Source organism: Jaculus jaculus, chromosome 1 (genome assembly GCF_020740685.1).
Source record: "Jaculus jaculus isolate mJacJac1 chromosome 1, mJacJac1.mat.Y.cur, whole genome shotgun sequence".
NCBI lineage: Eukaryota > Metazoa > Chordata > Mammalia > Rodentia > Dipodidae > Jaculus > Jaculus jaculus.
The window spans coordinates 273,309,065-273,336,845 of NC_059102.1; the positions used below are offsets into that span (position 1 = coordinate 273,309,065).

The following is a 27,781-nucleotide window of genomic DNA, read 5'->3' on the forward strand; positions in this document are numbered from 1 at the left end:
TTAATTTTTACTGCCGAATCCAGTGCAATTCTTATTTCAAAAATCAAAGGATGTCTGTAGTGGTGACCCACGCCTTTAATCCCAGCCCTCGGGAGGCAGAGGTAGGAGGATCGCCGTGGGTTAGAGGCCACCCTGAGACTACATAGTGAATTCCAGATCAGCCTGAGCTAGAGTGAAACCCTACCTCGAAAAAAAAAAAAAAAAAAATCAAAGGACTTGTCAGATGCCTAAATTTACTTGCTCAGGAAATCAATTAAGGGAAAGAGAGAATACAGGGTGCAGTAGATTGCCCTGATAACCAAATCAAACAAGCTGAAGGCATCCAAGCTTCGGTGAAGAATTGATGACAGGTGCCCCCAAATGCCCAACTACAGGTAAAGCTTGAGTAGGTTTCTTTCTCTCTCTCTTTCTCTCTTTCTTCTTCCTTCCTTCCTTCCTTCCTTCCTTCCTTCCTTCCTTCCTTCCTTCCTTCCTTCCTTCCTTCCTTCCTTCCTTCTTTCTTTCTCCCCCCCCTTTCTTTCTTTCTTTTCTTCTTCTTTTTTTCGAGGCAGGGTGTCACCCCAGCCCAGGCTGACCTGGCATTCACTCTGTATTCTCAGGGTGTCCTCGAACTCATGACGATCCTACTACCCTTGCCTCCCGAGTGCTGGGATCAAAGGCGTGCACCACCACGCCCGGCGTGAGTAAGGGGTTCTTCAATCCCTCCTCCCCCGTCAAAGACAGCGGCGGTTCCATATTCCTGACGGCTCGCTGCCCCCGGATCCCCGTAGAGGAGACTCAGCCCCCCACCTCCTCGCCGCACAGCCGTTCGTACACAGCTTCCAGCTCCTGCAGCTCTGTCAGGGAGCGAATGAGCTCGGTGGAGATTTCCGAGCAGCGGCCTCCTCCCACCCCCTCAGGCAGCGGCACGCCTGACAGCTTCGGAGGGGATTCCTGCTCCGCCATCTTGGTCCCCATTCGGTGCTTCCGGGCTCGCGAGGACCCCTCCACGTTGACGTATGGGTCCTTGGGGTTGCCCACAGAGATGCCCGATAAACAAAATTTCAAGGTCTAATTACAAAGTGTTTATATCCCACCATACATTACGGAAATATGTAATATTTAAGTAATTGAAAATGTTGTGTGGAAAACAAGAAGGAAGCATTTTTACAAAAATCACATATATATTTCAGGCTTGGATTGGGTTCCTCTTTCCGTCGCCCGCCACGCCAAAGGCCCCGGGCCTTGAGTGCTAATGGCGGACGCCGGCCGCTTGATATCGGCTTGGGTTTAGGCCTAGCAGGATTTGTAATCCGTCGGATCCCGTCGCCATCCTTCCGGCTGCAGGGTAAAGAATTGGCCCCGTAACTTCTCTGACCCCGAGGAAATGGAGAGCGACCCCGCCGCAGAGGGGCGCCCAGCATTTCGGCGGGAGTCTTGAGCAGTGTAGGCCCCAGTGGTCTCCCGGGCGGCGAGGAAATGGAGTTGGGGGCGTGGGGTGCGAAAACGGTTTCCTGGGTTCTTTCCTAGCTTCTGTCCTCAGAATGGGAACGAGCCCCAGCTCAAAATAGTTCTTGGAAGCTTGCAGTAGTTGTGGCGCTCATCCGTGGCCCCCACACTTGCGAATTGAGGCCGTAGAGTGGCGAGTTGGAGGCCAGCCTGGGCTGCATTGAAACATCCTGTCTCAAGAAAATGATAAATTTCAAAGGCAATTGTAGAGATTACTTCTGGAGCGAGAGGCGTGAGAAGGAGCGGGAAGGACTGGAGAGAGAGTAAAAGGTTCCTAACTTGCATTTGGAAAGCTTGTTTAAAGGGCTTGAGTTACAGAAAGTCTTTGGAAGGAGGATTATGGTTTGAATTTGTGCTTTGGTTGTTGGACATTGTGTTTCATACTCTACCTACTTTTCTCGTGCAAAATGAAGGATGACAATATCCGTTTTTCAGACTGTTTTAAGTGTGGCCAAGTACCCTTGGACCATGAAGTAGGGATGGAGTGAGAAGTCACGGGCATTTACAGTGATTGCAGACGACATAGATGCTAGGGAAGTTCTCAATCTTGCTACATTTGGGTGGTTAATGTTCCCTGGCATTTAGTTCTTCAGCCAGCATGCACTTTTTCCACCTTGCAGGAATTGAGTTGTTTTCATGAGTTCAAAAATCTTTAGATATTTTATTTGCAGGGAGAGAGAATGAGGATAGGCTCGCCAGGGACTTTTGCACTGCCCATGTGCTACTTTGTGCATTTAGTTTTATGAGTGTTCTGGGGAATCAAACCCCTGGTCATCAGGCTTTTCAGTAAGCTCCTTAACTGTGAGCCCTCTCTCCAGCCCACGGTCAAATTTTCAATCACTCCAGGTAAAGTGTAGCTCAGTGCTTAAGTACTTGTACAGGACAGTTCTGTTCCTGATACCACACATAAAAATCTCACATTTAGCCGGGCATGGTGGCTTACACCTTTATCCCAGTACTCCGGAGGCAGAGGTGGGAGGATCACTGTGATTTTGAGGTCACCCTGAGAATACATAGTGAATTCCAGGTCAGCCTGGGCTACAGTGAGACCCTACTTCGGGGAAAAACAAAACTCACATTTATTTACTGGGTGTGGTGGTGCACACCTTATCCCCAGCATTCAGGAGGCAGAGGTAGGAGGATCACTGTGAGTTTGAGGCCACTCTGAGAATACATAGTGAATTCCAAGTTAGTCTGGACTACGATGAAACCCTGCCTTGAAAAACAAAACACCCTCACATTTAGCACCATATATATGATTCAAATGAAAACTAAGATACCCAAAAAATTTGTGTTTTACAGTAAGGTCTCGTGGTGGCCCAGACTTACCTGGAAGTCACTTTGTAGTTCCAACCTGGCCTCAAACTTAGGTGATCCTCCTACTTCTGCCTCCCAAGTGCTGGGATTACCAAAGGCGTGGCATGCCCCACCACAAATGATTAAGACATTAATCAAATGTTCAAAGTCTTCAACATCACTTTGGCTGGTTATGGGCACCTGGTTATCATACATGGCCTCTGAAAGTCAACATGGCAGTATCAAAATGTCATCTACCATTAACCCTTTTTTCCCCTTCTTTCTTTATGCTTTTGTTTGTTGAGGTAGGGTCTTGCTGTAGCCCAGGGTGACCTGGAATTCACTGTGTAGGCTCAGGGTGGCCTTGAACTCACAGCAATCTATGGACGTCTGCCTCCTTAGTGCTGGGATTAAAGGTGTGCATCATCACACCCAGCTGCCTTTTTATTTTTTTTTCTGATATTTATTTGAGAGAGAGAGAGGGAGGGAGAGAATGGGCACGCCAGGGCCTGTAGCCACTGCAAATGAACTCCAAATGCATGTGCTACTGTGTGCATCTGGCTTACATGGGACCTGGAGAATTGAACTTGGGTCCTTAGGCTTAACAGGCAAGCATCTTAACCATGAAGCCATCTTTCCAGCCCCCTTTTTGCTTTTTAGTATTTGTGTTTATTTATTTGAGAGGGGAGAGAGAAAGTGAGTAAGTAATGGGCATCCCAAGGACTTGTTGCTGCAAACAAACACTAGGCACATACTCCATGTGGTGCTTCTAGCTTTACCTGGGTACTGGGGCATTGACCCTCGGCCATCAGGTTTTCTAAGCAAGCACCTTTAACCACTGAGCCATCTCTCCTGCCCCTCAATCTGCTAGTTCTACTTCTGGGAAATAATCTTATGATAAATTTAAGCAATAAGTAATATTCTTAAAAAATATATTTTATTTATTTGAGTGAGAGACAGAAAGAAGACAGAGGAGAGAGAATGGGCACCAGGGCCTTTCAGCCACTGCAAACAAGCTCCCGGTGCATTTGCCATCTTGTGCATTTGGCTTTATGTGGGTACTGGGGAATCAAACCCAGGTCAGTAGGCTTCGTAGGCAAGGGCCTTAACTGCTAAGCCATCTGTCCAGCCCTTTAACATTTTAAATTTATTTACTTGAAAGCAGAGAGAGAACGAGAATGGGTGCACCAGGGCTTATTGCCACTGCAAAATAACTGTAAACACTTGGGTCATTTTGTGCATTTGGTTTTGTGTGGGTACTGGGGAATTAACCCAGGCCTTCAGGCTTTACATGCAAATACCTGTAGTCATTGAGTCATCTCTCCAGTCCATAGTGCACCTTTTAAAAATTATTGCCTTTAAAAAAAAAAAATTAATTTGATTTTATTTTTAGTGAGAGCTAGAGAGAAAGAGAAAATTGGCACATTAGGGCTTTAGCCACTGAAATTGAACTCCAGATGCTTGTGCCATCTAGTGGGCCTGTGCTACCTTGCGCTTGCCTCACTTTTGTGTGTCTGGCTTATGTGGGATCTGTAGAGTCAAACATGGGTCCTTAGGCTTTGCAGGCAAGTGCCTTAACCGCCGAGCCATCTCTCTAGCAAAATTACTGCTTTAAAAAAAATTTTTTTTAGCCGGGCGTGGTGGCGCACGCCTTTAATCCCAGCACTCGGGAGGCAGAGGTAGGAGGATTGCTGAGAGTTCGAGGCCACCCTGAGACTACATAGTGAATTCCAGGTCAGCTTGAGCCAGAGTGAGACCCTAACTCGAAAAACCAAAAAAAAAAAAAATTTTTTTTTTGAGCCGGGCACGGTGGCACACGCCTTTAATCCCAGCATTCAGGAGCCGGGCATGGTGGCGCACGCCTTTAATCCCAGCATTCAGGAGGCAGAAGTAGGAGGATTGCCGTGAGTTCGAGGCCACCCTGAGACCCCATAGTGAATTCCAGGTTAGCCTGAGCTAGAGTGAGACCCTACCTCGAAAAACCAAAAATAAAAAAGTAAAATTTATTTATTTATTTGGGGGGGGGGTCAGTTAGAGAATGGGTGTGACCTCCAGCCACTGCAAACGAACTCCAGATGTGTGCACCACCTTGTGCATCTGGCTTACATGGGTACTGAGGAATTGAACCTGGGTCCTTTGGCTTTGTAAAGTGCCTTAGCTGTTAAGCCATCTCTCCAACTCTAAAAATTATTAAAACATATTTGCTTATTTGCAAGGAGAGAGAGAATATGGGTGTGCTAGGGCCATTTGCCACTGCAAATGAACTCCACATGAGTGCACCACTTTGTATATCTGGCTTTATGTGGGTATTGGGAAATTGAGCTTAGGCTCTGAGGCTTTAACCACTGGACTATCCAGCACAGTGTGTGCACCTTTAAATGACTTGTACTGAAGGTATTTTCTGAATTGGAAACAATTTAAATATTTCCTAGTAGAGTATTGGCTAAATGAATTACACTCATTGGAAAGCATACTCAGTAATTATAATAGAAAAAAAAATGAGGAAAAAGCCCCTTTTTTGTTTTGTTTTGTTTTTCAAGGCAGGTCTCATTCTAGCCCAGGTTGACCTGGAACTCATTCTGTAGCCATTCTGGCCTTAAATTTATGAGGATCCTCCAATCTCAGACTCCAAAGTGCTGGGACTAAAGTCCTGCACCACCCTTGCCAGTACCCTTTGTTTATTGGTTTCTCAAAACTAATGACAAATAAGATATAGTGAAACTGGGTGAGATGGCACATGCCTTTAATCCCAGCACTTGGGAGGCAGAGGTAGGAGGATTGCCATAAATTAGAGGCCACCCTGAGACTACATAATGAATTACAGGTCAGCCTGGGCTAGAGTGAGACCCTACCTCAAAAAAACAAAAAAGTAATAAAATGACAAGAAAGCCGGGCGTGGTGGCACACACCTTCAATCCTAGCACTTGGGAGGCAGAGGTAGGATCACCATGAGTGAAACCCTACCTCGAGAAACCAAAAAAAAAAAGACATAAGATATGGTATGAATATGTTTTTGCATATATATGCGTGTACATGGAAAGATACAGTTTAGTAAGATTTTCTTCTGTGCTCTTGAATTTTGAGTGATGAGAAAATGTGGCTTGTAGAACTGCAGTTAACCATACATTTTACGTAGTGAGCAAAGATAACATAGGCATGTTGCATTAATGGGCAGATGCCAGGTCCTTGCATCTTTATCACTTGCTATATGATTTTAAGCACATTTTATTTTTGAATTAGTTTTCTTCTTTTTTTCTTTTACTTTTGTTCTTCCTGAGACGGGGTTTCCCTCTGTAGCTCAGGCTGGAACTCCCTGTCTCGCCTAGGTTGGCCTCCAACTTGAAGTAATCCTTCTGAGTGTGGAGATTACAGGGTTGAACCACTCCCCCTCCAAGCTCTTTGAGTAGCCCTAATTGGCCTGCAAATCTGTGTGTAGGTCAACCCGACCTTAACTTGAATCCTTCCTCAGACTCAAGTTTTGAGATTGAGATGTGTGTCATTACTTTTATAAAATGTTTGTGCTGTGCTAGGATTCCAAGTCTGTGCTTCCTACTTGCTGAGCAATAGTGCTACCACTGAGCTACATCTCCAGTCCTAGAAGACATTCTATTTGTTTATACATATTTTATTTGCAAACACAGAGAGAAAGAAAGAATGGGCATGCCAGGGCCTCTAGATGCATGGATCACTATATGCATCTGGCTTTTACATAGGTACTGGGAAATTGAACCTGTATCATTAGGCTTTGCAGGCAAGTGTCTTAACCACTGAGCCATTTCTCTAATCCTAGGAGACATTCTTTTTTAAAAGAATTATTTTTATTTATTTGAAAGTGACAGAGAGAAAGAGGCAGATAGAGAGAATAGCCACGCCAGGGCCTCCAGCCACTGCAGATGAACTCCAGAGGCATGCGCCCCATTGTGCATCTGGCTAATGTGGGGAATGGAGCCTCGAACTGGGGTCCTTAGTCTTCACGGGCAAGCACTTAACCACTAAGCCATCTCTTTAGCCCCTAGAAGACATTCTTAATGATAACATGTTTTTCTTTAATGCACCTTACTTTGCTGGTTCTGCCTTCATCCAGAAGTTCTTGTTCAAAAATTTCTTTAAAAATAGTGATTTGCGGGCTGGAGAGTTGGCTTAACAGTTAAGGTGCTTGCCTGCGGATTTTAAGGACTGATGATTCTTCAGATCCCATGTAAGCCAGACACATATGGTGGGGCATGCCTCTGGAGTTCGTTTGCAGCGGCTAGAGGCCCTGGCGTGCCCATTCTCTCTCACTCTCTTTCTCTGATGAATTAAAAAAAAAAAACTGATTTGCCAAATCTTTTTCTGTCCTTAGCCTGCTTTGACTTGATACTCTGGAATACCAGGTGGCTCAGATTTGCAACCACCATGTTCCTGTACAACCTGACGTTGCAGCGTGCCACTGGCATCAGCTTTGCCATTCATGGCAACTTCTCTGGTAAGTTCTCTACTTAATATCTTTGTGAATTACTACATATTTTCTTATCTCATGGAAGAAATATTTTCCATTTCTAAGAAAATGGTTGTTGATAAATGTGAACAGTACAAATTTGGCTGGTAATGTATGATACTTAGTTTAAAATAAAGTATATTTGTTTAATTTCACATGCACTTCTTAGGTAACACTATGTAATAATTCTTTTTTTATTTATTTTATTTATTTATTCATTTGAGAGTGACAGAAGAGGGAGAGAGAGAGCGCGAGTGCGCTTGCACGTGCACCAGGACCTCCAGCCACTGCAAACAAATTCCAGACGCATGTGCCCCCTTGTGCTAACATGGGTCCTGGGGAATCAAGCCTTGAACTGGGGTCCTTAGGCAAGCGCTTAACCCACTAAGCTATCTCTCCAGCCCAGCAATAATTCTTATCACAGGTGCTTATCTCTTTCTAGGTGGTGTATTAGACATACCATGATGGACAGGTCATGTTTTCTTAATTCCAAGGCAGAGTTTCACTCTAGTCTAAGCTGGCCTGGAACTGTGTAGCCTGTGCTGACTTTAAACTCAGTGTAATCCTCCTGTCTGCCTTAGCCTGCTGGTGCTGAGATTATAAGTGTGAGCCATTGTAGCCACATGAAATCATGATCCTTTATCTTTATAAGAATATCTTGCCGGGCTGGAGAAATGGCTCAGCAGCTAAGGCGCTTGCTTGCCTGTAAAGCCATAAGGACCCAGGTTTGATTTTCTACTACCCACATAAGCCAGATGCACAAGGCGGCACATGAGTCTAGAGTTCATTTGCAGTGGCTAGAGATCCTGGTGTGCCCATTCTCTGTATCTGCCTCTTTCTCATAAATAAATAAATAAATAAATAAATAAATAAATAAATAAATAAATATATTTTTTTAAAGAATATCTTGTAGGGCGTGGTGGTACATGCCTTTGATCCCTACACTCAGGAGGCAGAGGTAGGAGTTCAAGGCCATCCTGAGATGACATAGTGAATTCCAGGTCAGCCTGAGCTAGAGTGACACCCTACCTCAAAAAAAGAAGAAAAAATCTTAATAGCCTGGCATGGTGGTTCATGCCTTCAATTCTAGCACTGGGTAGACTAGCCTGAAACGACATAGTGAATTCCAGGTCAACCTGGGCTAGAGGGAGACCCTACTTCGAAACCTGCCCCCCCCAAACAAGGGTTGGAGAGATGGCTTAGCAGCTAAGGTACTTGCCTGCAAAGCCAAAGGACCCAGGTTTGATTCCCCAGTACCCATATAAGCCAGTTGCATAAGGTGACACATTTGTTAATAGTGGCTGGAAGTCTTGGCACACCCATTCCCTTTCCCTCTTTGCCTCTTTCTGTCAAATATTTTTTTTTGAAGAAACCAAAACAAGGTCAGACTTGGTGGAAAATACCTTTAATCCCAGCACTTGGAAGGCAGTGGTAAAAGGATCACCGTAAGAACCTGCCTAAAAATATAAATATATATAAATAAAAGGAAGAGGAAGGTAAAGTTGGATCTTAGTATGGGCCTTGAGGTGACAATAGAACTTTTGCAAGCAAGTGCCTTTAATTGCTGAGTCATCAGTTGGAAGAGAGAAAAGGACTGGTTGTGTAGTTGTGGTGCTTAGGAGACGTAAGGCAGGAGGCTGTCTGAATTCTAAGCTAGCCTAGGCTATAATGTGAGACCCACCTTCCTCTCCCCCCCAGAAAAGAGATATGGAGAAAAAATTTGACAGTAGTTTCATATCTTTTCTTGCCACTATAGATTGAACATTTGCAAATTAAATTAATCCCAAGTGATAGTACTTTTTTTTTTTTTTTTTTTTTTGGAAGTACGGCCTCACCCTAGCTCAGGCTGACCTGGAATTCACTATGTAGTCTCAGGGTGGCTTTGAACTCACAGTGATTCTCCTACCTCTGCCTCCCCAGTGCTGGGATTAAAGGCATGCACCACGACAACCAGCTGATACATTTTTTTTTTTTTTTTTTGAGGTAGGGTCTTGCTTTAGCCCAGGCTGTCCTGAAAGTCGTAGTTTCAGGGTACCCTGAACTCCCAGTAATAGTCTTACTTTGGCTGCAAGTATGTTTTTATCTGCTAAACCATCTCCCCAGTCCTTACAAAACCTTTTTTTTTTTTTTTTTTTTTTTTGGTTTTTTGAGGTAGGGTCTCACTCTGGTCCAGGCTGACCTGGAATTAACTATGTAGTCTTAGGGTGGCCTCAAACTCTCAGTGTTCCTCCCACCTCTGCCTCCCAAGTGCTGGGATTAAAGGCGTGCGCCACCATGCCCAGCCAAAACCTTTTTAAAAAAAAAAAAAAATTTGTTACTGTTTTTTGAGAAAGAAAGGGGCAAAGATAGTGTGAGTGAGTATGGGTGAGTCAGGGCTTTCCTGCCAATGCCCCCCCTCCCCAAAAAAAAACCTTTCAGATGCTTATACTCCTTTGTACTTCTGGATTTATGTGAGAACTGGGGGCTTGAACCTTGGCCATCAGGTTTTGCAAGCAAGTACCTTAACCATTGTGCCATCTTTCCACCTCTTTTTTTTTTTGTTTGTTTGTTTTTTTGAGGTAGGGTTTTACTCTGGTCCAAGCTGACCTGGAACTCACAGCAATCCTCCTACCTCTTTCAAGTAAAATAATTTGAAACATTGGGCCCCAAACTTAATTTTAATTATCTTTGTTGCTATTCCTATCTATATAGGTTACCTTTTGTACTTGTTCTGGTTGCTTATGATCTTTATTTTTTGGTGGTTTAGGAACCAAACAGCAGGAAATTGTTGTTTCCCGTGGAAAGATCTTGGAGCTACTTCGCCCTGACCCCAATACTGGCAAAGTCCATACTCTGCTCACTGTGGAAGTATTTGGTGTAATCCGGTCACTCATGGCCTTTAGGCTAACAGGTGGCACCAAAGATTACATTGTAGTTGGCAGTGATTCAGGACGCATCGTTATTTTGGAATACCAGCCATCCAAGAATATGTTTGAGAAAATTCACCAAGAAACTTTTGGCAAAAGTGGATGTCGCCGCATTGTTCCTGGCCAGTTCTTAGCTGTGGATCCCAAAGGGCGAGCTGTTATGATCAGTGAGTAGCTTGCTTTATTTGCTTTGAGTGCCAGTTACTTTTTTGAGTGCTTATTTGAGCATAACAATGCTGTGTTTTTGGCAGTGTGCCATGCATCACTTATGGGTAAAGTTTAGCATTGTATTTAGGATTATTTTGGTTTAAAGTTCTGTTTTCACTTTTACAAATGTTTCCTTTTAGAACATGGGGAAAATTCTAAGGCACCTACTTTTTTTTTTGGAAATGGCTAGCTTTTGACTGTAACAAAAATTGCAGTCAAGTGATACTAGTTTATATGGTGAATTTGGTTGCTTTCATCAGCCTGAAGTGATGATTCACATTCATGTCTCTTCTCTGATAAATTCTTGAAGGAAATTCTGTGTATCTGATCAGGTCTGAAGAGAGCAACTCTGAGCAATTGCAGAATCATTAGATAAGATTTGAATAATAAAGCTAGTGATTCGATTAGTTACATAGTTTCCCAGTATTCTTAAATCTAGTGTAAGATTAAAATCTTTTGCAGAGTTAATGTAATATTAAGTTTTTATTGAAAGAAGGGAGCCAAAATGATTTTGTTGTTTGCTAACAATGCAGAGCAGAATGCTGAGTTACTATACTAGTAAGCTAGTGCTCATCGTTAATCTTACTTTAAAAAATATCTTGATGTACATCTATTTGTTCTATCTTTTTTTATCATGTGGGAATCTGGTATACTTGTTTCCTTCAATTACAGGTGCCATTGAGAAACAGAAATTGGTATATATCTTGAACAGAGATGCTGCAGCCCGACTTACCATTTCATCTCCCTTAGAGGCCCACAAAGCAAACACTTTAGTATATCATGTGGTTGGAGTGGATGTGGGATTTGAAAATCCTATGTTTGCTTGTTTGGAAATGGATTATGAGGTAAAGGAAATTATGTCTTTATATTTCTTCCATTCATCCCAGTGTTTTGTGATTAATTTTTTTAATTTTTTGAGGTAGGGTCTTGCTTTAGCCCAGGCTGACCTGGAATTGACTATGTAGTCTCAGGGTGGCCTAGAACTCATGGTGATCCTTCTACCTCTGCCTCCCAAGGACTTGAATTAAACTGGAATTTACTATGTAATTACAGGCTGGCCTTGAACACAAAGTAATCCTCCTATCTTTGCCTTCCTAGTGCTGGGTTTAAACTGGAATTCATTATGTAGTCTTAGGCTGGCCTTGAACTCACTGCATCCTCCTACCTCTTTGCCTTCTGAGTGCAGGGATTAAAGGGGTGCACCACCATGCCTAAAATTTTTTTAAGATTATATTTTTATTTATTTATTAGAGAGAGTGAGTGAGAATGGGCGTGCCAGGGTCTCTAGCCACTCCAAATGAACTCCAGATGCATGTGCCACCATGTGCATCTGGCTTACATGGGACCTGTTCTTATGCTTCACAGGCATGCACTTTAACCACTAAGCCATCTAAACATTTTTTTTGAAGCAGGGTCTTGTAGCCCAGGCTGACCTCAAACTCAGGGCATCTTCTTATCTCAGCTAGGATGGAAGGTGTGTGCCACCATGCCTGGTGGATACAAAACTTTGGCTTTATGGTACTGATTAGTCTCTATGCCATTGTACTCCTTCAGGAAGCTGACAATGATCCAACCGGGGAAGCAGCAGCTAATACCCAGCAGACACTTACTTTCTATGAGTTAGATCTTGGTTTAAATCATGTGGTCCGGAAGTACAGTGAGCCTTTGGAGGAGCATGGCAACTTCCTTATTACAGGTACTTTTTAAGTTCGTTTACTTATTTGTGTGTATGTGTCAGGCCCACTTGCTTCTGGATTTGAATACTAGGTGTTTGCGTCAACTTTTTTGCATTTGACTTATATGGGTGCTTTAGGAATTGAGTCAAGGCCCCAGGCTTTGCAAACAAGCACCTGCTGAGCCATCTTCTCAGCCCCTTTCCCCCTTTTTAAATTTAAAGGATCTCTGGGCTGGAGAGATGGCTTAGTAGTTAAGGCCTTTGTCTTCAAAGCTAAAGGATCTTGGCTTGACTCTCCAGGACCCACGTTAGCTGGATGCACAAGGGGGCACATGCGCCTAGAGTTTGTTTGCAGTGGCTGGAGGCCCTGGCACACCTATTCTCTCCCTCCCTCCCTGTCTGCCCCGCCTCCCCACTTTCTCTCAAATAAATAAAAATAAAGTTAAAAATAGGGTCTCATGTATTTCTGTTTCAGCCTTCTGGGTGCTGAGCTTTTAGATATACATCACTATGCTCACCTTTCCTGTGACCATGAGACTGGAACCCAGGGAATCATGCATGCTAACTAAGCAAGCACTCTTACCTGTTATCGACTGGGCTACATTCCAGTACTGTTTTTTGTTTTTTTTTTTTTTTCCTTTTCCTTAAGGTAGGATCTTGCTCTAGCCCAGGCTGACCTGTAATTCACTATGTAGTCTCAGGGTGGCCTCGAACTCATGGTGATCCACCTACCTCCCACATGTTGGGATTAAAGGTGTGCGTCACCATTCCCAGCTGTTTTTTATTTTTTATTTTATTTTATTTTATTTATTTGGGTTTTTGAGGTAGGGTCTCACTCTGGCCCAGACTGACCTGGAATACACTATGGAGTCTCAGGGTGGCCTCGAACTTATGGCAATCCTCCTACCTCTGCCTCCTGAGTGCTGGGATTAACGTGCGCCACCATGCCCGGCTCATGTTTTTTATTTTTAAAATTTTTTTTATTGACAACTTTCATAATTATAGACAATAACCAATGGTAATTCCCTCCCTCCCTCCCTCCACTTTCTCCTTTGAAACTCCACTCTTCATCCCCCCCTGACCCCCAATCAGTCTCTCTTATTTTTATGTCATGGTCTTTTCTTCCTATTATGATGGTCTTGTGTAGGTAGTATTAGGCACTGCAAGGTTATGGATATCCAGGCCATTTGGTGTCTGGAGGAGCACTTTGAAAAGGAGTCCTACCCTTCCTTTGGCTCTTACATTTTTTCTGTCATCTCTTCTGCAATGGACCCTGAGCCTTGGAAGGTGTGATAGAGTTATTTCTCTGCTGAGTATTCCTCTGTCACTTCTCAGCACCATGGTGCCTGAATCATCCCAAGGTCACTGCCATCTGAAATGAGAAGCTTCTTTTAACCAAAATGATAGTAGCATTAATTAATATATGGTTGTGAACATTAAGTGAAGTGCTTTCCTGGCAGTTTGGTGAGCACAGTATATTAGCCAGACAGCAGCAGACGTTATACCCCTAGGGCTCATGACTACCCTGTTGTAGGTTTTCAGTATCAGGTATGTATTCCCTCCCATGGAATGGGCCTTCAGTCAAATTAGAAAGTAGTTGGTTTCCCCACAACAAACATGCCACTATTGCACCCATCTGCTCATTTGCCTGGCTGGCCAAATTTAAGGCTTGCAGTGTCTACTGTTGAGTATCTTCACTGGTGATTTTTCTCTCTCCCATGGAACTGCATGCTGCATAACTTTAATATATTTTTAAAATTTTTTATTTATTGAGAGGGAGAGGGAAAGAGACAGAGGGGGGCGAGCAGGGAAAATAGGGGCACCAGGGCCTTCAGCCACTACAAAGGAATTCCAGATGCATGCGCCAATATGTGCATCTGGCTTACGTGGGACCTGGAGGCTTACCTGGATCTTTAGACTTCACAAGCAAGTGCCTTAACCATGAAGTCACTAATCCAACCCCAGCATGGCCTTTTCCAGCTTTCTGTCAGTTGGTCTACATGGAAGAGGTTTTCATCTCAGCTCCTGCAGGATTTCTCAGTAACCCCAGCAGTGTTTTTTTTTTTTTAACTTTTTTTTTTCTGATTTATTTTTTATTAGAGACAAAGGGGGGATGGGCATTCCAGGTCTCTAGCCACTGCAAACGAATTCCACACACACATGCCACCATGTGCATCTGGCTTATGTGGGACCTGGAGAATTAAACCTGAGTCCTTACGCTTCACTGGCAAGTACCTTACCCGTTAAGCCATCTCTCCAGCTTTTTAAAAAAGTTTATTTATTTGGTTTTTTTGAGTTAGAGTTCATTCTTTCTAGCCCAGGCTGATCTGGAAGTCACTCTGTATATGGTACTTGGGAATAGAACCTGGGTCCTTAGGCTTTACAGGCAAGTATCTTTAACAACTAAGCCATTTCTCCAGCCCCTAAATTTTATTTTTCTAAAAAATATTTAATTATTTGCAAGTAGAGATGGACAGACACAGGATGGGTGTGCCAGGGTGTCCAGCCACTATACATGAACTCCAGATACATGTGCATCTTTGTACTTTTTGAATCTGGGTTTACATGGGTACTGGGGAGTTTGATATCAGGTCACTAGGCTTTGGAAGCAAGTGTCTTAATTGCTAAGCCATCTCTCTAGCTCTGAGTTTTATTTTTCCCAACAGTTCCAGGAGGATCAGATGGTCCAAGTGGAGTGTTAATATGCTCTGAAAATTACATTACTTACAAGAACTTTGGTGACCAACCAGATATCCGATGTCCAATTCCCAGGAGACGGGTAAGGTCTTTGCCAAAGAGAAGAAGTACTTGTATTTGTGGAGTGATTTTAACCTTTTTTTTTTTTAATTTAACCTTTTGTGATTATAGTTTAGTTTCTTAGTTTAACTGCTATCAAGTTTTAGCCTTTTTGTTTTTCAAAATAGGGTCTTGCTGTAGTCCAAGCTGGCCTAGGATTCACTATATAGTCTCAGGGTGGCCTTGAACTCATGGCAGTCCTCCTGTCTCTGCCTCCGGAGTGCTGGGATTAAAAGGGTGTACTGCCATGCCTAGCAAGTTTTAGCTTTTGGCTAAATGCTTTTTTTTTTTTTTTTTTTTTTTTTTGGTTTTTCGAGGAAGGGTCTTCCTCTGGCCCAGGCTGACCTGGAATTCACTATGTAGTCTCAGGGTGGCCTTGAACTCATGGCAATCCTCCTACCTCTGCCTCCTGAGTAATTATTGGATATCTCTAACTTAATAAAACAGAGGCTGTATTAGAGGTTGTTTTCCTCTTCCCTCTTTCTCTAATATGTTCCTGTATACCCTTCACATATACTCAGTTTTGCTTTTCGAGTTAGGGTCTCGAGCCCAGGCTGACCTGAAACTCACTATGTAGTCTGAGGGTGGCCTCGAACTCACGGTGATCCTCCTACCTCTGCCTCCCAAGTGCTGGGATTAAAAGTGTGTGCCACCACACCCAATTAAAAAATTTATTGATTTGCAAGGACACGGGGAGGGAAGGAGAGAGAGATGATATGTGTGTCCCAGGGCCTCTTGCTGCTGCAAACAGATTCCAGACTCACATGCCACTTTTTGCATCTGGCTTTATATGAGTACTGGGGGATTAAATCTGGGCTAACAGGTTTTGTAAGCAAGCATTAGGCCACCTCACCAGCTCTATTCTATTGCTCTTATAATAGAGGTCTTATATGGGTAATGTTAGCCCTTGTGAGAGCATGAATACTATACTATGGCCACTTGTGTTTGGGTGACAGTATTGTAAGCACTCCATTTGTGGCTCTTAAATTTTTTCCACTACCTCTTCCACAGTGGTCCATGAACCTTGGAGGGTGTGATAGAGACATCTTACTTAGTGTTGAACACTCCACTGTTACTTCTTCTCAGCACTTTGGTGTGTTTTGTTAAGTCACCCCATTGGTCACTGCCATCTGAAGAGAGAGGCTTCTCTAAACCAAAATTGAGAATACTATTCATATATGGACATAAACAAATATTTAGAGCTCAGTTTGGTGGGCATGATACATTCATTTAGCTAGACAACAATAGGAGTTTCTCACCTTAGGGCTTATGACCTCTCTATCCAAAGGCTTTTGATTAGTTTCGTAGTACCAGGCAGGGATTCCTTCTCATGGGGTGGGCCTTAAGTCCAACCAGTAGTTGCTTTCCCCCATAGCAGACATGCTACCATTGCCCCTGTTTCTTTCCTTTTTTCCAAAGTAGGATCTTGACTCTAGCCTAGGCTGAGCCATCTCCCCAGCCCTTGCACTTTGTAGCCCCTGCGAGCCTCAAACTTAGTGATCCTTCTACCTGGGCCTCCCCTAGTGCTAGGATTTAAGGCCTTGGATCACTAGGGCAGTTTTTTCTTTATTATTCTATGTCTTGTCTACATTTTTAAAAGTATTTTAATTTTTATAGAGAAAGAGAGCATGGCACGGCAGGGCCTCTGGCCATTGCAAACAAACGACAGACACATGCCACCATATGCATCTGGCTTACATGGGTTCTGGGGAATTGATCCTGGATCCTTAGGCTTCACAGGCAAGCTCCTTAACTGCTAAACCATCTCTCTAGCCCTCTTGTATACATTTTTAACCCTTATAGGACAGGCTGGCCTTGAATCCTTCTGCCTCAAACTCTCAAGTTGAAATTATAGATGTGAACTATTATGCTCAGCTTATTTTATTATTATTTATTCCTTTATTAGAGAGAGAGAGTGAGAGAGAATGGGCATACCAGGGCCTCTAGCCACTGCAAATGAACTCCAGATGAATGTATTACTATGTGCTTTTGTGCTTCTGGCTTACGTGAGACCTGGAAAATCGAACCTGGGTCCTTAGGGTCCACAGGCAAGCGCCTTAACTGCTAAGCCATCTCTCCAGCCTTGCTCAGCTTATTTTTTTACATTATTTCTAGGCTATGTAAAACACTTGAAAAGAAATGGTAGACATGACACTTAGTTCAGAATTCAGTCAATTAAGATGTGACTCCTGAACATTTTATTCCATAACTACATTGCTGATATTGCACCAGGTGTTTTCTTCCCCCCCTTTTTTCCCTAGTCGTAAGAATAGAATTTAGGATCTTGGATATTATTTATAGCTTGAAGTGATGACTCTTAATTTCATGTCTCTTCATCTTCACTGACATTTTCTCTGGAGATGGTTTCTTCCATACTGATCTGATCGTGCTACAGGGTAGAGTATTGAATTTATTTTTGGTTATTTAGGGCTTACCTAATTTTAGTAGGACAGAAGTTTAACTTGTTTATTTCTACTGACAGACTATTCTGGTCAAAGCTTGTGTCTTAGGCCTCAAGTGATCTGTACAGTTCCCGTTGGTAAGATGGTGAATTTTAGAAATGGAAATACCTATTTCTAAGATGTTGATTGAATTCTAGAAATGAAAATAACCTATTTCTAAAATGTTGATTCTGTGTTTGGCTTTGCTAGAATGACCTAGATGACCCTGAAAGAGGAATGATTTTTGTGTGCTCTGCCACCCATAAGACCAAGTCCATGTTCTTCTTTTTGGCCCAAACTGAACAGGGAGATATCTTCAAGATTACTTTGGAGACAGATGAAGATATGGTAAGTGACCCTAGGTAGAGGGGGAAATAAGGAAAAAAATTCATTTGTAGAGCTGGGTGTGGTGGCACACATCTTTAATCCCTATATTCAGGAGGCAGAGGTAGGAGGATCACCATGAGTTCAAGGTCACCCTGAGACTCCATAGTGAATTCCAGGTCAGTCTGGTCTAAAGTGAGACCCTACCTCAGAAAAAAAAAAAGAAGGCAAAGGAGGATCACTGTGAGTTTGAGGCCACCCTGAGACTACATAGTGAATTTCAGGTCAATTTGGGTTACATTGAGACCCTACTTCAAAAACAAAACAACAACAAAAAGTTGGAAACCTAGAGCTGGTTGTAGTAATATGCCTTTAATACCAGTTCTGAGGAGGCTGAGGTAGGAGGATGACCCTGAGTTCAAGGCCAATCTGGGGCTACAGTGTGAGTTCAAGGTCAGCCGGACTAGAATGAGATTATTCCTCAAAAAAAAATTTTTAAATTTTTATTTATTTGACAGGAGAGAGAGAGAGAATGGGTGTACCAGGGCCTCTGGCCACTAAACGAACTCCAGATGCATGTGTCACCTTGTGCATCTGGCTTACGTGGGTCCTGGGGACTCGAACCAGGGTCCTTTGGCCTTGCAGGCATACGCCTTAACCATTAAGCCATTCCTCCAGCGCCCCCCAATTTTTTTTTTTTAAAAGAAAGTTGGAAACTTAGCATACTTTAGAAAGTTTTTACCTTTGTATCTTCTAAATATTGGTAATGTTCATGGTCGTCTCCATATTATGAAGAGGAGCTCATTAAACAATTGTGTAATTACATTAGGAATTGGCAAGCTTTTGTAAAGGCTAGGTTACAGTAAATATTTACAGATTTTGTGGGCCATATAGGTTCATTCTCTAACCAACTCCATGGCATCAAAAAAAAAAAAAAAGGAGCTATTCATAATATTTTAACAAATTGGCAGGGCTAACCTTTTTTTTTTTTTTTTAAATTTTTAAAAAATTTTTTTTGTTTTTCGAGGTAGGGTTTCACTCTAGCCCAGGCTGACCTGGAATTCACTATGGAGTCTCAGGGTGGCCTTGAACTCACGGCAGTCCTCCTACCTCTGCCTCCTGAGTACTGGGATTAAAGGTGCGCACCACCACGCCCAACTAGGGCTAACCTTTGATCCGTGCCTTGTTTCGACTATTCAGTTTATGCTATATGATAGTAAACTATGTGACCAAACCTCACTTGCCTATACACTAAATTCTATCCTTTTCATTCCAGGTAACTGAGATCCGCCTGAAATATTTTGATACTGTCCCGGTTGCTGCTGCCATGTGTGTGCTTAAAACAGGCTTCCTTTTTGTGGCATCAGAATTTGGGAACCAGTGAGTAATTCTTTTGTTAAGCTAGTTCAGTCTGGTTACTTACTAGAAGTTGAAAACTGACAGGAGGGAAGTGTGATTTCAACCCTGGAGAGATTTTTTACAAGATCATTTTAATATATTCAAAACAAGGATTGCTTTGTTTCCCCTTCCTATTTTTTTGAAATCTTTTATTTTTACTTATGTATTTGATAGAATGGGCATGCCAGTGCCTCCAGCCACTGCAGTCGAACTTCAGATGGGTCCTAGGGAATTGAACCAAGGTCTTTGGCTTTGTAGGCAAATGCCTTAACCACGAAACCATCTTTCCAGCCCTCCCTCCCCCATTCTTTTTTTTTTCTTCTATTATGTTCATTTTCTTTGCTAGCCTCTTTTTGGTTGGTTGGTGTGTTTTTTGAGGCAGGGTTTCATTCTAGCTCAGGCTGACCTGGAATTCAGGTCAGATGCATGTACCACTGTGTGCACCTGGTTTTACATGGGTACTTGGGAATCAAACCCAGGTCCAAATGCAGTTCGTTAGGCTTTGTAGGCCAGTACCTTAACTTCTGAACCATATATCCAGCGCTCCCCTCTGCTTCCCCCCTTTTTTTCAAGCTAGAGTCTTACTCTGGGCTGACCTGGACTCCCTCTGTAGCCCCAGGCTGGCCATTAGCTCACATCAACCTTCTTACCTCAGCCTCCACTTTACTGAGAGTAAAGGCATGCATCAGTATGTCCAGCTCTGTACCCATTTGTTGTTGTTTTTCCAGGTAGGGTCTCGCTGTAGCCTAGACTGAGCTGAAATTCACTCTGTATTCTCAGGGTGGCCTTGAACTCACAGCGATCCTCCTACCTCTGCCTACCAAGTGCTGGGATTAAAGGCGTGCACCACCATGCCTGGCTCCCAATTTTTATTTATTTATTTTTGGTTTTTCAAGGTAGGGTCTCAGCCTGTCTCAGGCTGACCTGGAATTCACTGTGTAGTCTCACGGTAGCCTCGAACTCCTGGCAATTCTCCTACCTCTACCTCCCAAGTGCTGGCATTAAAGGCATGTGCCACCAGGCCTGGCTCAGGAATTTTTTTAGTATAATCAAACTGCTGTTGAATTATTTTGATTGAAGATAGTTTGTTTACATGAGCAGTCTTCTAACTAAAATCTGTATTCTTTGATCTCCCCAGTTACTTATATCAAATTGCCCATCTTGGAGATGATGATGAAGAACCTGAGTTTTCATCCGCTATGCCTCTGGAAGAAGGAGACACCTTCTTCTTTCAGCCAAGACCACTAAAAAACCTTGTGCTAGTTGATGAATTAGACAGTCTCTCTCCCATTTTGTTTTGCCAGGTATGAGCCTTTTCAGTCATCTACCCAGTGTACCAGCAGACTGTTCTTACATGGAACAATGTAATGTTTTCCTCAATTTAAATCAAGGTTCAATCTAAATACGGCATGTCTAACTTGGTGGCACACACCTTTAATCCCAGCACTCAGGATGCTTACATACAAAGATCATGAGTTTGAGGCCAACCTGTGACTATAATGAGTTTCAGAAAAGCCTGGGCTAGAATGAGACATTACCTCAGGAAAAAAATATAAAGCCATTTTTATAGGAAAATGAAGTTGTTAGAGAAATATGAAAACTAAAACCTGTTAATCATTAGAAACATTTGTTTACTTTGGATTTTCCAGTCTTCTTTTCTACCCGGAATTCTACCTGGAATTCACTATGTAGTCTCAGGGTGGCCTTGAACTAATGCTGATCTTCTTACCTCTGCCTCCCAAGTGCTGGGATTAAAGGTGTGGACCACCACACCAGACTTTTATTTATTTATTTTTTTTAAGAATTTAAAGGGTTCACCATCACTACTACTTTTGTGTGTGTGTGTTTATTTTTAATTTATTTATTTGAGTGCAACAGAGAGAGAAAGATAGAGAGAATGGGTGTTCCAGGGCCTCCAGCCACTGCAAATGAACGCCAGATGCATTTGCCCCCTTGTGCATCTGGCTAACATGTGTCCTGAGGAACTAAGCCTCGAACTGGGGTCTTTAGGCTTTATAGTCAAGCGCTTAACCGCTAGGTCATCTCTCCAGCCCACCAGACTTATTTTTGAGACAGGGTCTTATTTTGTAGCCCAGGTGGGCCTCAACTTACATCAGTCCTCCTAACTAAATATCCTTAGTTTTGGGATTACAGGCATGAGTCACTGTTTTCTGCTAAGTGATTTTCTTTTTAAAAAGTTAGTAATGTTTATTGTAGAAATTCAAGCCACATATATTTAACTCTTCACCATAGTCTTCCCAATTGGCTCCATGAAAACCATCCATTGGTGTCAACCAACCTCTTAGGAGACTAGGTCTGGTACATTCCTATAACCTTGGCACTCAGCAGGCTGAGGCAGAAGGATCACATGTCATAGGCTGCCCTTTGGTAGAACATGTGAGATTCTGTCTACCAAAAAATTAAGCCAGGGGTGGTGATACATGGCTTAAATTCTAACACTTGGGAAGCAGAGGTAGAGGGATCACCCTGAGTTAGAAGCCACCCTGAATCTACATAGTGAATTCCTGATCAGCCTGGGCTAGAGAGCCAGACACACCTTGGGGGAAAAAAGCAGGGGGTCTGGGCATGGTGGTGCACACCTTTAATCCCAGCACTTGCAGAGGTAGGAGGATTGAGTTTGAAGCCACCGTGGGACTACATAGTCAATTCCAGGTTAGCCTGAGGTAGAGTGAGACCCTACTGTGGAAAAAAAAAAAAAAAAAAAGTTAAAGGGCTGGAGATAGGGCTTAGCAGTTAAGCTCTTGCCTACAAAACCCAAGGACCATGGCTCGATTCCTCAGGACCCACATAAGCCCAATCCACAGAATGGTGCATGCATCTGGCATTCTTTTGTTGTGGCTAGACGCCCTGGCACACTCATCCTCATGTTCTCTCTCTCTGCCTCTTTCTCTCACAAATAAATATAAATAAATAAATGAAAATACTTTGTACTGGGGGGGGGGGAGCAGGAAAGATGGCTCAGCAGTTAAGGCACTTGCCTGTAAAGCCTAACAACCTGGGTTCAGTTCCCCAGTACCTACATAAGCCAGATGTACAAGTGATGCATGCATTTGGAGTTTGTAGTGGCTGGAAGCCCTGTATGCCCGTATACTCACTGTCTTCATCTCTCTCTCTCTGCTTGCAAATAAATTTTAAAAATATACTTAAAATACTTTGTGTTTTCAAGGTAGGGTCTCAATCTAGCCTAGGGTGACCTGCAGCTCATTTTGTAGTCCCAGGCTGGTCTCAAACTCAAAGATGTGCCACCTACCTCTGCCTCCCAAGTGCTTGGATTAAAGGTGTGCACCACCATACCCAGCAGTCTCTCTCTTTTTTTCTTCAAGATTCTCCATTCTTTTTTAAAAAAATATATTTATTTATTTGAGGTGGGTGAGATAAACAGAATGGGTGGGCCAGGGCATGTGCCCCTTGTGAGTCTGGAAGAGGCAGAGAGAATGGGCATGTCAGGGCCTCAAGCCACTATAAATAAACTCCAGATGCATGCGCCCCCTTGTGTATCAGGCTTACGTGGGTCCTGAGGAATCAAACCAGGATCCTTAGGCTTCACTGGCAAAGGCGCTAACCGCTAAGCCATTTCCCCAGCCCTTTATTTTTCCAAGGTAGGGTCTCCCTTTAGCCAAGGCTGGCCTAGGACTGACTCTGTAGTCCTAGCCTGGTTTGGAACTCAGTGATCCTCCTACCTTTGCCTCCTCAATTCTGGGATAAATGGGCCACCATGCCCAGCTTCTTTGTTTTGTTTTTGAAGTTCTCTTTAAGTAGCTCTGACTGACCTCAAAATTGGAATAGTCTTCCAGTTTCTGTTTCCTAAGTGCTGGATTATTGGCATGTGCTACCATGTTAGCCTATTGATAATATTTATATGCATATGGATGCTTTAGCCAAGATAGAAGAGTTAATATAATATGCATGTTTTAATAAGATTTTACAAATGAAAAAGTTTTTAAACATTTGCAAGCATAGAGAGAGAAAAGCGACAAAAGAGAATAGGCATGCCAGATCCTCTTGACACTGAAAATATACTTTTGTTTTTATTCAAAAAACAGCCTGCCATGGTTGCAAATGCGTTTAATCCCAACACTTGGGAGGCAGATGTAGGGGGATTGCTGTGACTTTGAGGCTAGCCTCAGACTACTGAATTCCACATCAGCCTGGGCTAGAAGGAGATCCTACCTTGAAAAACCAAAGCACACACAAAAACCTTGTTGCTTTAAACTGGCTTTCTTTTGGAACACAGGATTTTTCGTTCCATTTCCCAGAGTTAGCAGCCAATATATAAACTTAATATCAAAGGATAGTTTGTCCTCTGAGAATTATATTTGGTACTTAGAACAGTAGACATATTTTTCCATTCTGTCTGCAGATTGCTGATCTGGCCAATGAAGATACTCCACAGCTGTATGTGGCCTGTGGTAGGGGACCACGGTCATCTCTGAGAGTCCTAAGGCATGGACTTGAGGTAACGCAGGAGTTTGTTGGTTCTCTTTAGGGTTTGGAGGGAAACACAGACTGAACATCTTTTAAGGTTACTTGATGAGATCAGTGATGCATTAAATGATTTTATGAAAAATATGGTCTTTCTCCCCTGCTTCTTTCTCTAAAGTTTATGGAGTTCATATTGCCTACTCATTCCTTCACTTGTTAGTATGGTAGTTTTAGGTTTACTAGCCATGACACAGAGGTCAGGAAATCTGTATACAACATTTTATTCTCTTTCGTTCTAGTCTTAATCTTTGTTCAAAGTTGTATTTGCTTGTCTATAGCTTTACTGGAAATTCAACTTAAGACCTTTACCACTGAGCTATCTCTCTCCCCTTGTATGTTTATTTTTGATACTGGTAATCAAATGTGCTGTACCCAATACCTGATGTCATAAATTTATTCTTTATTATTATAAGCCCTCAAGTTACATCAATTTTTGTTTAAAATATTTTATTTGTTTATTAGTGAAAAAGAAACCGAATAGGCACACAGGGTCTCACCCCTTGCAAGCGAATTCTAGACCCATGTGCATCTGCCTTATGTAGGTTCTGGGGAGTTGAACCTGGGTCCTTAGGCTTTACAGACAAGTGCCTTAACCATTAGGCTATCTCTCCAGCTCAAGTGACATTATTTTTAATGTTTCTGGAGTATTTCATCTAAGTGGTTAGAGTATGATGTATTTTATTGTTGGTCCTTTTAGGTGATCTGGATGCTCAAAATTACCTTCTCAAATTCCATATCATCTTCTCATAATGGTTCTACTGTTATGTTTAATGTTTATGGCAGGAGCCCCAGAATTATTTTTTTGGAAGTAAAATAAAATATCCTGTCAATAGTTTGATATTAAAGCTTTTTTTTTTTTTCTTTTTCGAGGTAGGGTCTCACTAGCTCAGGATGACATGGAAATCACTCTTTAGTCTCAGGGTGGCTTTGAACTCATGGCAACCCTCCTACCTCTGTTTTGGAGTGCTAGGATTAAAGGCGTGCACCACCACGCCCGGCAGTATTAAAGCTTTTGATAGGTAAACTATAGCTTTTAAGGGCCCGCTGCTTGCTTTATTCATTTTATTTATTTATTTATTTTTGGCCAGTTTAGAGCCACAATGTGTAATTCCAAGTGTCTTCCCCTTGAATTCTTTTTTTTTTTTTTTAAGATTTATTTATTTATGGGGGGGGGGGAGAATGGGTGCGCCAGGGCCTCCAGCCACTGCAAATGATCTCCAGATGCATGCAGTACCATGTGCATCTGGCTTATGTGGGACCTAGAGAATCAAACCTGGGTCCTTATGCTTCTCAGGCATGTGCTTTAACTGCTAAGCCATCATTCCAGCCCTCCCTTGAATTTTAAGTCAGAGTCTTGGGCTGTTACTAAGGCTGACCTGAAACCCAGTATGTATTCCAGATTGGCCCCAAACTCATGTCATTTCTCCTGAGTGCTGGCTGATTGCTTATTGGTTCCCAGTGAACATGTGATAAAAAGCTAGTGTTAACTGGGTGTGGTGGTACACTATTTATTTTACACATGCCTTTAATCCCAAACTGACCTGGAACTCATTCTGTAGCTCCAATGTGGCCCAAAACTCACCATCACACCCCACCAAGAAACACTTTCTTATTTGTTTATTTGAGATTGGATCTCACTCTAACTCAGGCTGACCTGGAATTCACTATGTAGTCTCAGGGTGGCTTTAAACTCTGACCCTCCTACGTCTGTTGGTATTAAAGGCATGTGCCACTACACCCAGCAAGAAACATTTTCATTCCATGCTTTCCACCTTTTAACTTTTTAAACAAATCTTTGTTATATATGAAAATACTTTAAAACTGTTTGATTATTGCACTTTTCTTTTGCATCTGGCTTCACGTGTGTATTGGGGAATCCAACCCAGGGTGGATTGCTTTGCAAATCATCTCCCCTGCCCCTTTTCTTACTTGCTTGTCTGTGTATATGTGTGTTACAATGTGGCACCCAGCAGGGTGTACTTGCATCAGCAGAACATTGGGTAGCCCACTGTATCACTCTTCCCTTTGTTATCTAAGCTGGAGTCTCAACTCCCAGGGTAAGGTCTCACTCCAGCCCAGCATGACTTGGAACTCATTCTATAGTCCCAGGCTGGCCTTGAACTCATAGCCATCCTCCTGTGCCTCTGGAGTGCTGGGATTAAAGGCTTGTGCCACCATGACTGGTTTCTAACTCCAACAGAATTTGCTGTACTTCAATTCTTGGCTCTTCTTTGGTACTGGGATTTCAGATGCATGTGACCACGGCCAGTTATTTATGTGGGTCTTGGGGAGGGCTCTCTCAGGCCTCTAGTCCTCATACTTGCATAGGAAGTATTCTTAACTACTGAGCCATCTCCTGGCCTGGCTTTTCTGCTTTTTCTTTTTTTGTCATTATTAACAGCTTCCATAATTATAGACAATAAACCCTGATTATCCCCCCCGCCACACACACTTTCCTTTGCAACTCCATTTTCCATCATATCCCCTTCCCCTCTCTATCAGTCTCTTTTAATTTTGGTGTCATTTTCTCCTATTATGATCATCTTTTGTAGGTAATGTCAGGCACTGTAAGGTCAAGGATATCCAGGGCATTTTGTGTTCTGAAGAGCACATTGTAAGCAGTTCTACCTTTCCTTTGGCTCTTAACATTTTTTCCGCCACCTCTTCTGCAATGGACCCTGAGCCTTGGGAGGTGTGATAGAGATGTTTCAGTGCTGAGCACTCTTCTATCACTTCTTCTCAGCACTATAGTGCCTTTAGAGTAATCCCAGGTGTCACTGCCATCTGAAAAGAGAAGCTTCTCTAACCAAAAGTGAAAGTAGTATTAATACATGGGTGTGAACATTAAGTGCTCACCATGCAGTTTGGAAAGCATAGTATATATGTTTAGCCAGATAGCAGCAGACATTACACCTGTAGGGCTCATGACTTCCCCTGTAATAGGTTTTCAGTATCAGGCATGTATTCCCTCCCATGAAATGGGTCTCCAGTCCAATTAGAGGGCAGTTGGTTTCCACCATAACAGACATGCCACTATTGTGCCCATTGGCTCATGTGGCTGACTGGCCAAATTTAAGGCTTGCAGTGTCCACTGTTGAGTATCTCCACTGGTGATTTCTCTCTCTCCCATGGAACTGCATGCAGTGTAGCCTTTTCCAGCTTTCTGTCAGCTGGTCTACATGGAGGAGGTTTTCAGCTCAGCTCCAGCAAGATTTCTCAGTGACCTTGCAGTACAAGCTTGTGGAGTCTTCACTTGTTTTTAAATATTTTTTCCCCTGATATATCTATTTGTTGTACTGTGTTTTCTGAGTATAGTTTTAGTTGAGCATATTGACACTTAAATTGTATTGCTAATGTACTTCTTAAGTCTTATTACTATTATACCTGTAAACTAAAAAAGAATATGCTTTTCTTGAATTTTCTTGAGTTCTTTCTGTAAGATGTGGTTACATGATAAAATGTAGTGTTACCTACTTTGAATCTGAAATAGTGACTTGCAAAAAACAGTATTGAGTTTGTGTCTAATCCACTATTGTCATTAAGGAGCATAAACATAGTTGGAAAAGCAAAACAGTTTATGCCCTAAGAGTTGGTGATTGGTTTCTATGAGCCACTTAATAAGGGAAGAGATGATTGCTAGCCAAGGGGTAAGGGAATTATTTTCTTAAAGGACTGGCATTTGAATTGGTCCACAGGGAAATAGGATTTAGCCTTATGGCAGTTAGCGAAAGAAGTAGAATACTGATTTAGATTGCTTCTTTCGTCCCAGTGGTTGGTTGCTGTCCTTTGTGAGAAAGGATGTAGGCATCTTGTACCCAAAGGAAGTATGTGGTTTAGCTGTGGACACTGTCCTCTCAGCCGTTCCATGACTTTTTGTTAAAATCTATCATGAGGACCACCAGTACCTTTACAATTTTTGATTATTTTAAACATTTTTTCAATTTTATTCTGTTGAGAGAGAGAAAGAGGCAGAGAGAGAATGGTTGCATCAGAGCCTTCAAACATTGCAAATGAAGTACAGATGCATGTGCCACCTTGTCTATCTGGGTTATGTGGGTACTGGGGACTCAAACCTGGATCCTTATGCTTCAAAGGCAAATGCCTTAACTGCTAAGCTGTCTCTTCAGCCCTAGAATTTTTTTATTTTTATTATTAGTTTTTTGAGGTAGGGTTTCCTTCTAGCCCAGGTTGAACTGGAATTCACTATGTAGTCTCAGGGTGGCCTCCACCTCACAGCAATCCTACCTCTGCCTCCCAAGTGCTAGGATTA

General features: G+C 42.6%; 2 protein-coding genes and 2 non-coding genes across 5 annotated transcripts in view; 3 read left to right on the forward strand and 1 right to left on the reverse strand.

Moving 5' to 3' along the window:
• The window catches only part of Cog4 (component of oligomeric golgi complex 4), a 42,207-nt gene extending 41,250 nt beyond the window's left edge, over window positions 1–957 (reverse strand). The window contains exon 1 of one of the 2 annotated variants that reach the window (XM_045140631.1): window positions 790–957. In XM_045140631.1, coding sequence (XP_044996566.1) covers window positions 790–957 — 168 coding nt within the window. The remainder of the gene's footprint in view (window positions 1–789) is intronic. The other variant, XM_045140640.1, reaches the window with a different exon arrangement.
• Window positions 958–1,207: 250 nt separating this feature from the next.
• Window positions 1,208–27,781, forward strand: part of Sf3b3 (splicing factor 3b subunit 3) — a 61,231-nt gene continuing 34,657 nt past the window's right edge. Inside the window, exons 1-10 of the mRNA XM_004659568.2 lie at window positions 1,208–1,327; window positions 7,127–7,249; window positions 10,008–10,334; window positions 11,047–11,219; window positions 11,929–12,070; window positions 14,716–14,828; window positions 17,497–17,634; window positions 18,887–18,990; window positions 20,147–20,312; window positions 23,390–23,485. Coding sequence (XP_004659625.1) covers window positions 7,180–7,249; window positions 10,008–10,334; window positions 11,047–11,219; window positions 11,929–12,070; window positions 14,716–14,828; window positions 17,497–17,634; window positions 18,887–18,990; window positions 20,147–20,312; window positions 23,390–23,485 — 1,329 coding nt within the window. The 5' untranslated portion in view covers window positions 1,208–1,327; window positions 7,127–7,179. The remainder of the gene's footprint in view (window positions 1,328–7,126; window positions 7,250–10,007; window positions 10,335–11,046; window positions 11,220–11,928; window positions 12,071–14,715; window positions 14,829–17,496; window positions 17,635–18,886; window positions 18,991–20,146; window positions 20,313–23,389; window positions 23,486–27,781) is intronic.
• Window positions 10,632–10,710, forward strand: LOC123457929. Its single transcript, XR_006635280.1, has one exon. It is a non-coding gene; the product is annotated as a small nucleolar RNA SNORD111 (small nucleolar RNA).
• LOC123457928 lies at window positions 17,144–17,237 on the forward strand. Its single transcript, XR_006635279.1, has one exon. It is a non-coding gene; the product is annotated as a small nucleolar RNA SNORD111 (small nucleolar RNA).